At 38.6% G+C, this 16,874-nt stretch overlaps 2 protein-coding genes across 2 annotated transcripts in view; one reads left to right on the forward strand and one right to left on the reverse strand.

Annotated features, from left to right (window-relative positions):
• Window positions 1-16,313, forward strand: part of LOC133555883 (estradiol 17-beta-dehydrogenase 1-like) — a 16,936-nt gene extending 623 nt beyond the window's left edge. Inside the window, exons 3-6 of the mRNA XM_061905338.1 lie at window positions 4,569-4,748; window positions 4,809-4,902; window positions 4,979-5,162; window positions 15,382-16,313. Coding sequence (XP_061761322.1) covers window positions 4,569-4,748; window positions 4,809-4,902; window positions 4,979-5,162; window positions 15,382-15,537 — 614 coding nt within the window. The 3' untranslated portion in view covers window positions 15,538-16,313. The remainder of the gene's footprint in view (window positions 1-4,568; window positions 4,749-4,808; window positions 4,903-4,978; window positions 5,163-15,381) is intronic.
• mylk5 (myosin, light chain kinase 5) overlaps window positions 1-16,874 on the reverse strand; it is a 256,924-nt gene that overhangs the window by 177,209 nt on the left and 62,841 nt on the right. The window lies entirely within an intron of this gene.

A 16,874-nucleotide genomic window follows, 5' to 3' on the forward strand; every position in this document is an offset into this window, starting at 1 on the left:
TTGGTCAACCATTCAAAGGAGGTTTTGGCTGAAAATCTCACGATACATGGCCCCATTCATTCTTTCCTTAACACGGATCAATCGTCCAGTCCCCTTAGCAGAAAAACAGCTCCAAATCATGATGTTTCCACCCCCATGCTTCACAGTAGGTATGGTGTTCTCGGGATGCAACTCAGTATTCTTCTTCCTCCAAACACGACGAATTGAGTTTATACCAAAATGGATACATGGATGATACAGCAGAATGTCATGTGGTCAGATGAAACCAAAATAGAACTTTTTGGTATAAACTCAACTCGTACCGATTGGTACCGGGCCGCAGAAGAATTTTTTCTTCATTTTTATTTATTTAAAAAAATAAAATAAAATAAAAATGGGGATGGTTTCCTGCCGGCTCCGCTGTGAACGGGACTCTCGCTGCTGTGTTGGATCCGCTTTGGACTGGACTCTCGCGACTGGGTTGGATCCATTATAGATTGAACTTTCACAGTATCATGTTAGACCCGCTCGACATCCATTGCTTTCCTCCTCTCCAAGGTTCTCATAGTCATCGTCACCGACGTCCCACTGGGTGTGAGTTTTCCTTGCCCTTAAGTGGGCCTACCGAGGATGTCGTAGTGTTTTGTGCAGCCCTTTGAGACACTAGTGATTTAGGGCTATATAAGTAAACATTGATTGATTGATTGATTTATTAAATCAACATAAAAAACACAATATACACTTACAATTAGTGCACCAACCACAAAAACCTCCCCTTTTCATGACAAAAACGTCCCTTTTTCATGACAAGAGAAAAAAATAAATTAAAAATTTTTAAAAAAGAATTCTCCCCCCCCTCCGGGCCGCGGGACAAATTATTAAGCGTTCACCGGTCCGCGGATACAAAAAGGTTGGTGACCATAGTAACTAATTAGATTATCATAGAAACTGGTATATGATGCAAAATCGCAGATTCCAACCATTAAATAACTTTGTACAGTTGACGACTTACGGTCATTAAAAAACAGTGCAATACGTTTTCATAACATTGTCACTACTGCCTAGTTTCTCTTGTTGTATTTTTATTTTACTGTTATATTTTTATTCCCATTGTTGCTTTTTATTTCTTATTCTCATTGTAATATTTTTCTATTTTGTTTCCATTTATACCCCCATTATTTACTTTTTACTTTTTAAATTGATCTCAACTGAATGAACTCTCCTGAAGGAAACAATAAAGTACTATCGATCTATCTATCTAATGGCAGCTACAGTTTCCATCTTAAAGATCTAAAAAAATATATTTGGGAAATGTCCGGCCCGCCAGATTGAAAAGTTTAACGGGCTGCACATGGCCCCCGGGCCTTAATTTGCCCAGGGCTTACATAAACAATAAACAGAGGGATATTCTGGTGCAATATTGATATTGATCAGTCCGATATCAGGACATACAAACAAACAGCTTGCATCTAAAATTTCGATATACTGTAAGTGGTCTGATAAAAGCATCATCTAAATGCCCTCCAATAAGCACTCAAGGCTAGACTTTTCCTCGATCTAAAGGTAAACATGGTAGGCCATAAGCTCGCAGGGGCTAGCAGCTACACAACAGCCAAGCACACAATAGCACACGAGCTAGACCTACATGATAAGTGTCCTTAATTGAACAAAGTTGCGGTCTAACAAAACACATTTGTCAATGCAAACAAGTATCAAATAATTATCCATCCATCCATTTTTTACCGCTTGTCCCTTTTGGGGTCGGGGGGGTCGCTGGAGCCTATCTTAGCTGCATTCGGGCGGAAGCCGGCGTACACCCTGGACAAATCGCCACTTATATTTGCATATTACTTACAGTTGGTAGAGTGGCTGTGCCAGCAATCTGAGGGTTATTGGTTCAATCCCCACCTTCTACCATCCTAGTCACGTACGTTGTGTCCTTGGGCAAGACACTTCACCCTTGCTCCTGATGGGTCCTGGTGAGCGCCTTGCACGGCAGCTCCCGCCATCAGTGTGTGAATGTGTGTGTGAATGGACGAATGTGGAAATACTGCCAAAGCGCTTTGAGCTCCTTAAAAAGGGGTAGAAAAGCGCTATACAAGTACAACCCATTTACCATTTACCATTTTACACGTACAAAGTCTCCAAGACGGAAGCGTAATGTAAAGTATCCAGTAACAAACGTGTCCGCATCAGTCAATTTACAGTGTCATGAGCATAACTTAGTGAATTATTGTGGCCACTCAGTGTCACCGAAAAACAGTCGCCACTCCACTTCAACTTAAAGAAAATACATATATATATATATATACATATATATCCATCCATCCATCCATTTTCTACCGCTTATTCCCTTTTGGGGTCGCGAGGGGCGCTGGCGCCTATCTCAGCAACAATCGGGCGGAAGGCAGGGTACACCCTGGACAAGTCGCCACCTCATCACAGGGCCAACACAGATAGACAGACAACATTCACACTCACATTCACACACTAGGGCCAATTTAGTGTTGCCAATCAACCTATCCCCAGGTGCATGTCTTTGGAAGTGGGAGGAAGCCAGAGTTCCCGGATATATATATATATATATATATATATATATATATATATATATATATATATATACACACACACACAGTACAGGACAAAAGTTTGGAGACACCTTCTCATTTCAATGCTTTTTCTTCATTTTCATGACTAATCACCTTGTAGCTTGTCACTGAAGGCATCAAAACTATGACACGTTTCAAGTGACTACCTCTTGTGGCTCATCGAGAGAATGCCAAGAGTATGCAAAACAATAAGCAGAGCAAAGGGTGGCTTTTTTTTATTGAGAAACTAGAATATCAATCAATGTTTACTTATATAGCCCTAAATCACTAGTATAAAGCATAGTTTCAGTTATTTCATCTTTTTTGTTAAGTACATAACTCCACATGTGTTCATTCATAGTTTTGATGTCTTCAGTGACAATATACGATTTAAATAGTCATGAAAATAAAGAATACCCATTGAATGAGAAGGTGTGTCCACACACACACACACACACACACACACACACACACACACACACACACACACACACACACACACACACACACACACCATATGTATATGTATATATATATATATATATATATATACATATATACATACATATACATATATATACATATATACATACATATATGTATATATATACATATACATATATATATATACATATATATACATATATATATATATATATATATATATATATATATATATATATATATACATACATATATATATATATACATACATATATATATATATATATATGTATATATACATACATATATATATGTATATATACATACATACATATAAATATGTATATATACATACATATATATATATATATATATATATATATATATATATATATATATATGTATATATACATACATATATATATGTATATATACACACATATATATATGTATATATACATACATACATATATATATATATATATATATATATATATATATATATATATATATATATATATATATATATATATATATATATATATATATATATATATATATATATATATATGTCTTGATTGGATTATCCAGAGAATAGTGCTCGATACCGTGGTAGAGCACAATATGTAGGTGTGGGAAAAATCACAAGACTACTTCATCTCTACAGAACTGTTTCATGAGGGGTTCCCTCAATCATCAGGAGATTGAGGGAACCCCTCATGAAACAGTTGTGTAGAGATGAAGTAGTCTTGTGATTTTTCCCACACCTACATATATATATATTTATGTATATATGTATATATATATATATATATATATATATATATATATATATATATACACATATATATAATATTTATTGATGTATACATTATATATATATATATATATATATATATATATATATATATATATATATATATATATATATATTAATAAAGTAATAACAAAAATACAAAATTGTAAAAGAAGATTAAATTTAAAAAAATAGAAAATTGAAAATCCGACATAAGTCTATTCCACATGGTTAGTAATAAATAGTTTAGTGTTTTTTCTTACCTACCAATATTCTTTATTTGACTAATTTCACTTGATCACGCCTTTTTTCACAGTCCACACTATAATTTGTGTGTCGGCCAATTTATCGAATCGGCCAATACGCAAGGCTCCAATATCGCTATTATCGGTAGTGAGAGAGTTGTATCGGGACTCACCTATAGGCCCTTCTGAGGAGAAAAAACTACCAGATTGACTTTGTCCCTTCCTATTTTGTATCAGTGATTTTCACACAGACAATGTGTAAAAGGTGATTCTGATACTCGGTGTCGGGGAAAAATACCAGCTTTTATGTACAGTGTAAAAATAGCCAGTAATAATAATAATAATAATAATGGATGTTGAGTTGTACTGTTGTTTTACTTTAGTTCATGAACAGTTACTTCAGATGTTGTCCGTACAGATGATTGCTACTTCCAGGACTCTAACATGGCTTCCGTTCAATAGGGGTTCTTCATTGTTTTTAATAGACAGACATCTCCCACTCATTGCTTTGTTTAGTGTGCAACGCAGGTGTTGGGTTGATGGGTCCACTGGAGGTCCAATCCTTGGACTCCATGAAGCAGATCCTGGAGGTCAACCTTCTCGGAACAATCCAGACCATCAAGGCCTTCTTGCCCGGGATGAAGGCTCAAAACGGGGGTCGTATCCTGGTCACCGGAAGCACCGGGGGTCTTCACGGTGAGCGAGCAGCCGGTCTTCCCATCCAGACTGTGTGAAGTTGACCAAACTTGTGTCCAGGTCTTCCTTTTAATGAGGTGTACTGTGCCAGCAAGTTCGCCATCGAGGGAGCGTGTGAGAGCCTGGCTGTGGTCCTGCAACACTTCAACATCCGGTCAGTGTTCGAACATGTCTAGTTTTTGAAGAATAAAGAAGCCGGCTGATTAAATCGGTTGACGTCTACACTGCAGTGTTAGCCTTATCGAGTGTGGGCCCGTCAACACGGACTTCCTGGTCAACCTGAAGAAGGCGGAGCTTGGGGACGAGTGCCTGCAACATGTGGACGCCCACACGCTGGCCCTGTATGAGAAATACCTGCAGCACTGCAGCCACGTCTTCCAAAATGCAGCACAGGACACGGAGGACATTGTGAAGGTCAACGCCGACGGCTAACTACCGTATTTCCTTGAACTACCGCCGGGTATATAGTATGCGCCTGCCTAGAATTACTGCCGGGTCAGGATTAACGCCGGGTCAAACTCGTTTTGTAAAATAATTAGCATATGCCTAGAATTTCCACAGGGTCAAACTCGTCACGTCACGAGTGACACTTCACCCGTCATCATTTTCAAAATAGAGGAGGCTGATTTCAATAATTTGAAATCGCATAAAGGGAAGAAGATTAAGAGCTACTCAGTAGGATTTAAGGTCCAAGCTATTGAATATGCTAAAAACACCAGTAAGCAGCTATGTTTTATTAATATACCGTAGCTGCGTGTGTCAAATATAAGTCATTAAATGACTCCTGCCTCCTGTTGGTAGAGGGCGCTAGTGATCCTTCTTGCGACTACTCGGCTGCAGAAGAAGTGACAACAAGCAACAAGAGTGAGCAGCGTGTGTTTATTTTTTCCTCTCGCTTGCACTTTTAACATGGAGGATTACATATCTAAAATAAAACCGTTTTCTAAACTGGACTTTCAATCGAAGCAGGAGGTAATAAAGGAAGATCTCCATCGAGACAGAGAGACTTTTAAAACTGAAGAAAGATAAGGAAGACTTTTATAAAGAAGTTATCGATGCTTTTGATCAGAAGGAGCTGCGCATGGACTTCATTTATAAGTAAAGGCAATACCATAATACAGTTTTTTTTTTTAAATTAAATGTGCTTTTCATGATGGTATCCTTACATCACACTCAAATTTATAAGCGCAGGCCTAGATTTACCGCATGCCTTTGGTAAGCGCCGGAGTGAGAAGAGGTTTTAAATTAATTAGCGCCCTGGCGGCAATTCAAGAAATTACGATAAGTGGAATTTTATTTTGAAAACATTTTTTTTGTTTTTTATATCCATCCATTTTCTACCGCTTGTCCCTGAATTACATTTTTTAAATTGAATTTGAAGCGTGTTTGGTACTATAAGAAATTATTCAATGATATTTTGCTTAGTGCAAAACAACAAATGATTTGTATTTAAAAACATTTGTGGAAAACTTGAAGGGACGACATAAAAAAATGAAAATAAAATAATGAATATATATTTTTTTAAATCATACCAAAATTTTACAGGCCTTCTGCAGTACCTCTGCGGAGCCCCTGAGGGCCCCTGTCAACCCCTGTTGAATACCCTTGATCTAAATCGCAGGTGTCAAACTCAAGGCCCGGGGGCCAGATCTGGCCCTCGACATCATTTTATCCGGCCTGCAAACACACCTGTAAATGATATGTGTCAATAAAGTACTTAATATTTTCTCACTTAATGTAATTTAATTTTTCATTTTGACAGAAAGAAAGAAGGGCTTCACGGTGGCAGAGGGGTTAGTGCGTCTGCCTCACAATACGAAGGTCCTGCAGTCCTGGGTTCAAATCCAGGCTTGGGATCTTTCTGTGTGGAGTTAGCATGTTCTCCCCGTGAATGCGTGGGTTCCCTCCGGGTACTCTGGCTTCCTCCCACTTCCAAAAACATGCACCTGGGGATAGGTTGATTGGCAACACTAAAATTGGCCCTAGTGTGTGAATGTGAGTGTGAATGTTGTCTGTCTATCTGTGTTGGCCCTGTGATGAGGTGGCGACTTGTCCAGGGTGTACCCCGCCTTCCGCCCGATTGTAGCTGAGATAGGCGCCAGCGCCCCCCGCGACCCCGAAAGGGAAAAAGCGTTAGAAAATGGATGGATGGATTCTGACAGAAAGAATATATGTACTGCTTGAAATTGCATGCATTTTAAACGTTTATAGTATCCAATATCGCAAGAAATATTACAATATATTATCATACTTTCCAAACACCACAAAAAGAGTTGTAATTTGTATTAATTTGATGGGTTGTTTGCTATTGAGTTAAGTATTTTTATTTATTTTTATTCAGACAAAAACATGTTTGGAAAGTATGATAATATACTGCAGGGGTCACCAACCTTTTTAAAACCAAGAACTACTTCTTCGGTACTGACTAATGTTAAGGGCTACCAGTTTGATACACACTTCAATAAATTGCCAGAATAGCCAATTTGCTCAATTTACATTTAATATATATATATATATATATATATATATATATATATATATATATATATATATATATATATATATATATATATATATATATATATATATATATATATTTATATATATATATATATATATATATATATATTAAAATGGGTATTTCCGTCGGTCATTCCGTCTGACATTTTTTTTCCTTTTAGGGAAGGTTTTTTGTAGAGAATAAATTATGAAAAAAACACTTAATTGAACGGTTTAAAATGGGAGAAAACAGGAAAAAGATGAAAATTACATTTTGAAACATGGTTTATCTTCAATTTCGACTCTTTAAAATTCAAAATTCAACCGAAAAAAAGAAGAGAAAAACTAGATAATTCGAATCTTTAAAAAAAAATTAAAATAAGAATTTATGGAACATCATTAGTTATTTTTCCTGATTAAGATTAATTTCAGAATTTTGATGACATGTTTTAAATAGGTTAAAATCCAATCTGCATTTTGATAGAAAAAATAACAAATTGGACCAAGCTATATTTCTAACAAAGACAAATTATTATTTCTTTTAGATTTTCCACAACTAAAATTTTAAAATAAATTAAAACGACTTTGAAATAAGATTTAAATTCTAAAGATTTTGTAGATTTGCCAGAATAATTTTTTTGAATTTAATCATAATAAGTTTGAAGAAATATTTCACAAATATTCTTTGTTGAAAAAACTGAAGCTAAAATGACAAATTAAATTCAAATGTATTTATTAGTATTTACAATAAAAAACATTTATTCACTTGAACATTGATTTAAATTGCCAGGAAAGAAGAGGAAGGAAATTAAAAGTAAAAAGTTATATGTGTTTAAAAATCCTAAAATCATTTCTAAGGTTGCATTTTTTTCCCTAAAATTGTCTTTCTGAATGTTATAAGAACTAAAGTAAAAAAATAAATGAATTTATTTAAACAAGTGAAGACCAAGTCTTTAAAATATTTTCTTGGATTTTCAAATTCTATTTGAGTTTTGTCACTCTTGGAATCAAAAATGTCGCTCAAAGCGAAACCAGATTGCTAGTAAATAAATAAAATTTAAAAAATAGAGGCAGCTCACTGGTAAGTGCTGCTATTTGAGCTATTTTTAGAACAGGCCAGCGGGCGACTCATCTGGTCCTTACGGGCGACCTGGTGCCCGCGGGCACCGCGTTGGTGACCCCTGATATAATGTAACATTTCTTGCAATATTGGATACGATTATAGTTTTAAAGGCATGCAAATTGCAATCCTTTTAAACTTTAATATTTAATATTATCATACTTTCCAAACACTTTTTTGTATAAATAAAAATATATAATGCTATTTAACTTTACAGCAAACGACACATAAAATTAATAACAATTACAACACATTTTCCGGTGTTCTTTACAGAATATTAATGTGAATTGGAAAAAAAACTACTATGTATTTTTTGCGTCGACCTGCTAGTTTTGGACTGTAAAATCTACGGTTGTTGTTTTTAACGATGTTTTACTGTAAATGGAAAGACCGCACATTTGTTTTTACGGTATAAAAACTGGCAGCTAAGTTGCCAGAATAAGAAAAATAACTTGTACCCTTTTTTCCATTAACAATATAATGTTGTAAAAAAACAATGTCAATTGTACACAAAAATTCTGTCAACTAAGCTGCCAGCTTTTTCCATTAACCCCCCCACCCCCACCGAAAAAAAACAAAAAACAAAAACAAAAACAAAACAGTGGTACTTTTTCCCCCCCATTTACTGTAAAATGTTGTAAAAAAAAAACCCAAACAAACTGCATTTTACAGTAACATTTTGTAAATGTAAGTTTTTTACTGTAAAATCGGCAGACTATTTAAAACAATTTATTTGATTAATAATGAAATCTAGAGGCAACATTCATACATTCTTCGCTGTTACAAGCGGCCCTCTTATTGCAGCCATGTGGCCCTCAATGAAAACCAGTTTGACATCCCTGATCTACAAACCCCGTTTCCATATGAGTTGGGGAATTGTGTTAAATGTAAATACAAATGGAATACAATGATTTGCAAATCCTTTTCAACCCATATTCAGTTGAATGCACTACAAAGACAAGATATTTGATGTTCAAACTCATAAACTTTATTTTTTTTTTGCAAATAATAATTAATTTAGAATTTCATGGCTGCAACACGTGACAAAGTAGTTGGGAAAGGGCATGTTCACCACTGTGTTACATCACCTTTTCTTTTAACAACACTCAATAAACGTTTGGGAACTGAGGAAACTAATTGTTGAAGCTTTGAAAGTGGAATGCTTGATGTACAGCTTAAATTGTTCAACAGTCCGAGGTCTTGTTGTCGTATTTTACGCTTCATAATGCGCCACACATTTTTGATGGGAGACAAGTCTGGACTGCAGGCGGGCCAGGAAAGTACCCGCACTCTTTTACTACGAAGCCGCGCTGTTGTAACACGTGGCTTGGCATTGTTTTGCTGAAATAAGCAGGGGCGTCCATGATAACGTTGCTTGGATGACAACATATGTTGTTCCAAAACCTGTATGGACCATTCAGCATCAATGGTGCCTTCACAGATGTGTAAGTTATCCATGCCTTGGGCACTGATACACCCCCATACCATCACAGATGCTGGCTTTTGAACTTTGCGCCTATAAGAATCCGGAGGGTTATTTTCCTCTTTGTTCCGGAAGACACGTCCACAGTTTCCAAATATTATTTGAAATGTGGACTCGTCAGACCACAGAACACTTTTCCACTTTGCATCAGTCCATCTTAGCCGGCGGCGTTCCTTTGTGTTGTTGATAATTGGCTTTCGCTTTGCATAGTAGAGTTTTAACTTGCACTTACAGATGTGACGACCAACTGTAGTTACTGACAATGGTTTTATTAAGTGCTCCTGACCCCATGTGGTGATATCCTTTACACTGTGATGTCGGTTTTTGAACTTTGCGCCTATAACAATCGGGAGGGTTATTTTCCTCTTTGTTCCGGAAGACACCACGTCCACAGTTTCCAAATATAATTTGAAATGTGGACTTGTCAGACCACAGAACACTTTTCCACTTTGCAACAGTCCATCCTAGTCGGCGGCGTTCCTTTGTGTTGTTGATAATTGGCTTTCGCTTTGCATAGAAGAGTTTTAACTTGCACTTACAGATGTGACGACCAACTGTAGTTACTGACAGTGGTTTTATGAAGTGCTCCTGAGCCCATGTGGTGATATCCTTTACACACTGATGTCGGTTTTTGAACTTTGCGCCTATAACAATCCGAAGGGTTATTTTCCTCTTTGTTCCGGAAGACACCACGTCCACAGTTTCCAAATATAATTTGAAATGTGGACTCGTCAGACCACAGAAGACTTTTCCACTTTGCAACAGTCCATCCTAGTCGGCGGCGTTCCTTTGTGTTGTTGATAATTGGCTTTCGCTTTGCATAGAAGAGTTTTAACTTGCACTTACAGATGTGACGACCAACTGTAGTCACTGACAGTGGTTTTATGAAGTGCTCCTGAGCCCATGTGGTGATATCCTTTACACACTGATGTCGGTTTTTGAACTTTGCGCCTATAAGAATCCGAAGGGTTATTTTCCTCTTTGTTCCAGAAGACACCACGTCCACAGTTTCCAAATATGATTTGAAATGTGGACTCGTCAGACCACAGAACACTTTTCCACTTTGCAACGGTCCATCTTAGCCGACAGCGTTCCTTTGTGTTGTTGATAATTGGCTTCCGCTTTGCATAGTAGAGTTTTAACTTGCACTTACAGATGTGACGACCAACTGTAGTTACTGACAGTGGTTTTATGAAGTGCTCCTGAGCCCATGTGGTGATATCCTTTACACACTGATGTCGGTTTTTGAACTTTGCGCCTATAACAATCCGAAGGGTTATTTTCCTCTTTGTTCCGGAAGACACCACGTCCACAGTTTCCAAATATAATTTGAAATGTGGACTCGTCAGACCACAGAACACTTTTCCACTTTGCAACAGTCCATCCTAGTCGGCGGCCTTCCTTTGTGTTGTTGATAATTGGCTTTCGCTTTGCATAGTAGAGTTTTAACTTGCACTTACAGATGTGACGACCAACTGTAGTTACTGACAGTGGTTTTATGAAGTGCTCCTGAGCCCATGTGGTGATATCCTTTACACACTGATGTCGGTTTTTGAACTTTGCGCCTATAAGAATCCGAAGGGTTATTTTCCTCTTTGTTCCAGAAGACACCACGTCCACAGTTTCCAAATATGATTTGAAATGTGGACTCGTCAGACCACAGAACACTTTTCCACTTTGCAACGGTCCATCTTAGCCGACGGCGTTCCTTTGTGTTGTTGATAATTGGTTCCGCTTTGCATAGTAGAGTTTTAACTTGCACTTACAGATGTGACGACCAACTGTAGTTACTGACAGTGGTTTTATGAAGTGCTCCTGAGCCCGTGTGGTGATATCCTTTACACACTGATGTCGGTTTTTGAACTTTGCGCCTATAACAATCCGAAGGGTTATTTTCCTCTTTGTTCCGGAAGACACCACGTCCACAGTTTCCAAATATAATTTGAAATGTGGACTCGTCAGACCACAGAACACTTTTCCACTTTGCAACAGTCCATCTTAGCCGGCGGCGTTCCTTTGTGTTGTTGATAATTGGCTTTCGCTTTGCATAGTAGAGTTTTAACTTGCACTTACAGATGTGACGACCAACTGTAGTTACTGACAGTGGTTTTATGAAGTGCTCCTGAGCCCTTGTGGTGATATCCTTTACACACTGATGTCGGTTTTTGAACTTTGCGCCCATAACAATCCGGAGGGTTATTTTCCTCTTTGTTCCGGAAGACACCACGTCCACAGTTTCCAAATATGATTTGAAATGTGGACCCGTCAGACCACAGAACACTTTTCCACTTTGCAACAGTCCATCTTAGCCGCCGGCGTTCCTTTGTGTTGTTGATAATTGGCTTTCGCTTTGCATAGTAGAGTTTTAACTTGCACTTACAGATGTGACGACCAACTGTAGTTTCTGACAATGGTTTTATTGAGTGCTCCTGACCCCATGTGGTGATATCCTTTACACTGTGATGTCGGTTTTTGAACTTTGCGCCTATAACAATCGGGAGGGTTATTTTCCTCTTTGTTCCGGAAGACACCACGTCCACAGTTTCCAAATATAATTTGAAATGTGGACTCGTCAGACCACAGAACACTTTTCCACTTTGCAACAGTCCATCCTAGTCGGCGGCGTTCCTTTGTGTTGTTGATAATTGGCTTTCGCTTTGCATAGAAGAGTTTTAACTTGCACTTACAGATGTGACGACCAACTGTAGTTACTGACAGTGGTTTTATGAAGTGCTCCTGAGCCCATGTGGTGATATCCTTTACACACTGATGTCGGTCTTTGAACTTTGCGCCTATAAGAATCCGAAGGGTTATTTTCCTCTTTGTTCCAGAAGACACCACGTCCACAGTTTCCAAATATGATTTGAAATGTGGACTCGTCAGACCACAGAACACTTTTCCACTTTGCAACGGTCCATCTTAGCCGACGGCGTTCCTTTGTGTTGTTGATAATTGGCTTCCGCTTTGCATAGTAGAGTTTTAACTTGCACTTACAGATGTGACGACCAACTGTAGTTACTGACAGTGGTTTTATGAAGTGCTCCTGAGCCCATGTGGTGATATCCTTTACACACTGATGTCGGTTTTTGAACTTTGCGCCTATAACAATCCGAAGGGTTATTTTCCTCTTTGTTCCGGAAGACACCACGTCCACAGTTTCCAAATATAATTTGAAATGTGGACTCGTCAGACCACAGAACACTTTTCCACTTTGCAACAGTCAATCTTAGCCGGCGGCGTTCCTTTGTGTTGTTGATAATTGGCTTTCGCTTTGCATAGTAGAGTTTTAACTTGCACTTACAGATGTGACGACCAACTGTAGTTACTGACAGTGGTTTTATGAAGTGCTCCTGAGCCCTTGTGGTGATATCCTTTACACACTGATGTCGGTTTTTGAACTTTGCGCCCATAACAATCCGGAGGGTTATTTTCCTCTTTGTTCCGGAAGACACCACGTCCACAGTTTCCAAATATAATTTGAAATGTCGACTCGTCAGACCACAGAACACTTTTCCACTTTGCAACAGTCCATCTAAGCCGGCTGCGTTCCTTTGTGTTGTTGATAAATGGCTTTCGCTTTGCATAGTAGAGTTTTAACTTGCACTTACAGATGTGACGACCACCTGTAGTTACTGACAGTGGTTTTATGAAGTGCTCCTGAGCCCATGTGGTGATATCCTTTACACACTGATGTCGGTTTTTAAACTTTGTGCCTATAACAATCCGTAGGGTTATTTTCCTCTTTGTTCCGGAAGACACCACGTCCACAGTTTCCAAATATAATTTGAAATGTGGACTCGTCAGACCACAGAACACTTTTCCACTTTGTAACAGTCCATCTTAGCCGGCGGTGTTCCTTTGTGTTGTCAATAATTGGCTTTCGTTTTGCATAGTAGAGTTTTAACTTGCACTTACAGATGTGACGACCAACTGTAGTTACTGACAATGGTTTTATTAAGTGCTCCTGACCCCATGTGGTGATATCCTTTACACTGTGATGTCGGTTTTTGAACTTTGCGCCCATAACAATCCGGAGGGTTATTTTCCTCTTTGTTCCGGAAGACACCACGTCCACAGTTTCCAAATATGATTTGAAATGTGGACTTGTCAGACCCCAGAACACTTTTCCACTTTGCATCAGTCCATCTTAGCCGGCGGCGTTCCTTTGTGTTGTTGATAATTGGCTTTCGCTTTGCATAGTAGAGTTTTAACTTGCACTTACAGATGTGACGACCAACTGTAGTTACTGACAGTGGTTTTATGAAGTGCTCCTGAGCCCATGTGGTGATATCCTTTACACACTGATGTCGGTTTTTGAACTTTGCGCCTATAAGAATCCGAAGGGTATTTTCCTCTTTGTTCCGGAAGACACCACGTCCACAGTTTCCAAATATAATTTGAAATGTGGACTCGTCAGACCACAGAACACTTTTCCACTTTGCAACAGTCCATCTTAGCCGCCGGCGTTCCTTTGTGTTGTTGATAATTGGCTTTCGCTTTGCATAGTAGAGTTTTAACTTGCACTTACAGATGTGACGACCAACTGTAGTTACCGACAGTGGTTTTATGAAGTGCTCCTGAGCCCATGTGGTGATATCCTTTACACTGTGATGTCGGTTTTTGAACTTTGCGCCCATAACAATCCGGAGGGTTATTTTCCTCTTTGTTCCGGAAGACACCACGTCCACAGTTTCCAAATATAATTTAAAATGTGGACTCGTCAGACCACAGAACACTTTTCCACTTTGCAACAGTCCATCTAAGCCGGCGGCGTTCCTTTGTGTTGTTGATAATTGGCTTTCGCTTTGCATAGTAGAGTTTTAACTTGCACTTACAGATGTGACGACCAACTGTAGTTACTGACAGTGGTTTTATGAAGTGCTCCTGAGCCCATGTGGTGATATCCTTTACACACTGATGTCGGTTTTTGATGCAGTGCCGCCTGAGGACGGACCGTATATGGTAGAATCCCTAAATTCCTTGCAATAGCTCATTGAGAAATGTTGTTCTAAAACTGTTGGACAATTTGCTTACAAATTGATGACCCTCGCCCCATCCTTGTTTGTGAATTACTTAGCATTTCATGGAAGCTGCTTTTATACCCAATCATGGCACCCACCTGTTCCCAATTAGCCTGCACACCTGTGGGATGTTCCAAATAAGTGTTTGATGAGCATCCCTCAACTATGTCAGTATTTATTGCCACCTTTCCCAACGTCTTTGTCACGTGTTGCTGGCATCAAATTCTAAGTTAATTATTATTTGCAAAAAAAAAAAATGTTTGAGTTTGAACATCAAATATGTTGTCTTTGTAGCATATTCAACTGAATATGGGTTGAAAATGATTTGCAAATAATTGTATTACGTTTATATTAACATCTAACACAATTTCCCAACTCATATGGAAACGGGGTTTGTAAACGATCAAAATAGAAAATTATTTATTATCTTTGTAAAGGCAAAATGTTGAATATGGTTCTTTTGTGAAGATTTTTTGCTAACCCTCAGTTATTCCCATTTCCACCTTTCAGGTGTTTTTAGACGCCATTGAGTCACCCAGCCCGGCCTTCAGATACTTCACCTGCGGGCGAGCGCCTCCTCTAACCAAACTGAAGCTCACGCAGCCGGACGGCCTTCAATACATCCGCGCCATGAGCGATCTCATCTTTGCGTGCGAGGAAAAATAATCGCCTCACGTGTATGAGTGTTGGCTCCAAGCCACTGTTGGTTAATATTTTAGGGACGATGACTCCATGCTGAACTCAGCGAGGGCAATGAGTTGGAATGAGAGTCCTTATCGCAACCAGCAATCAGTGTGATAAGATAGTGAGAATCTGAGAAAACAGTTTTAAGGGGAAAAAAAAGGATTGAAACTTTAGTTAAAACTGAAGAAACAGTTGTTTTAAAACTCAATGTAATGCTGCATAACTTGCCTTTTTGTAATGTAACCCTATTTTTTATGGGCTTGCCTCTTTGTTTGATTGATTGATTGAAACATTTACTATTATATTGCACATTACAGTACATTTGACCACTAAATCATGGGTGTCAAACTCTGGCCCGCGGGCCAAATTCAGCCCGCCGTTTAATTTCATTTGGCCCTTGATGTAACGCCGGTTCGGCATCGTGGTATCGGGTTCGATTCCCTCGAGGATGCGTCAAACGAAAGAACACAACAAAGGTAAGATCTAACAAATTTATTAACAAAAAGTGAGCTCTGAACAAAAACACTGGAGTTAATAAAAAGGGAAACAAAAGACGCTAGCGTGAAAGCTAGGAAATATAAAGAACTAAGATTTGGCACGATGGCACAAAAAATGAAAACAAAAATGATTAGCATGTGAGCTAAAGATGACAACAAAGTGGCTTAGCTAATGAGCTAGCGAGAAAAAACATACCTGACGTTACTTGTTGCATGTGAGCAAATTAGAGTCCCAGAAAGAAATAAACAGAAGAGGCTGGCTTATAAAGGGAAGGTAAGGGAAGGGAAGGGAAGGGACGGCGTGGCGCAGTGGATGTGTGACCGTGCGCAACCCGAGCGTCCCTGGTTCAATTCCCACCTAGTACCAACCTCGTCACGTCCGTTGTGTCCTGAGCAAGACACTTCACCCTTGCTCCTGATGGGTGCTGGTTGGCGCCTTGCATGGCAGCTCCCTCCATCAGTGTGTGAATGTGTGTGTGAATGGGTAAATGTGGAAGTAGTGTCAAAGCGCTTTGAGTACCTTGAAGGTAGAAAGCGCTATACAAGTACAACCCATTTATCATTTAATTAGCGGTGAACAGATGTGCAGGAACCGGGAGTAACAGCTGAAACTAATAAGTTACCATGGTGATGGACTAAACGGAAAATAAACGGATCAGACGGAGAATGAGAACAAAGATGGAAAAATAAACAATAATATTTGAAGATCCGAGACACGGATCGCAACACTTGAGGCAATATCAAATTAACATTAGAGCTGGCCCGCCGGTAACACCACATTCACCGCTAATACTCATACTTGCCAACCCTCCCGATTTTCCC

This window comes from Nerophis ophidion, linkage group LG07 (genome assembly GCF_033978795.1).
Source record: "Nerophis ophidion isolate RoL-2023_Sa linkage group LG07, RoL_Noph_v1.0, whole genome shotgun sequence".
Taxonomy (NCBI): Eukaryota; Metazoa; Chordata; class Actinopteri; order Syngnathiformes; family Syngnathidae; genus Nerophis; species Nerophis ophidion.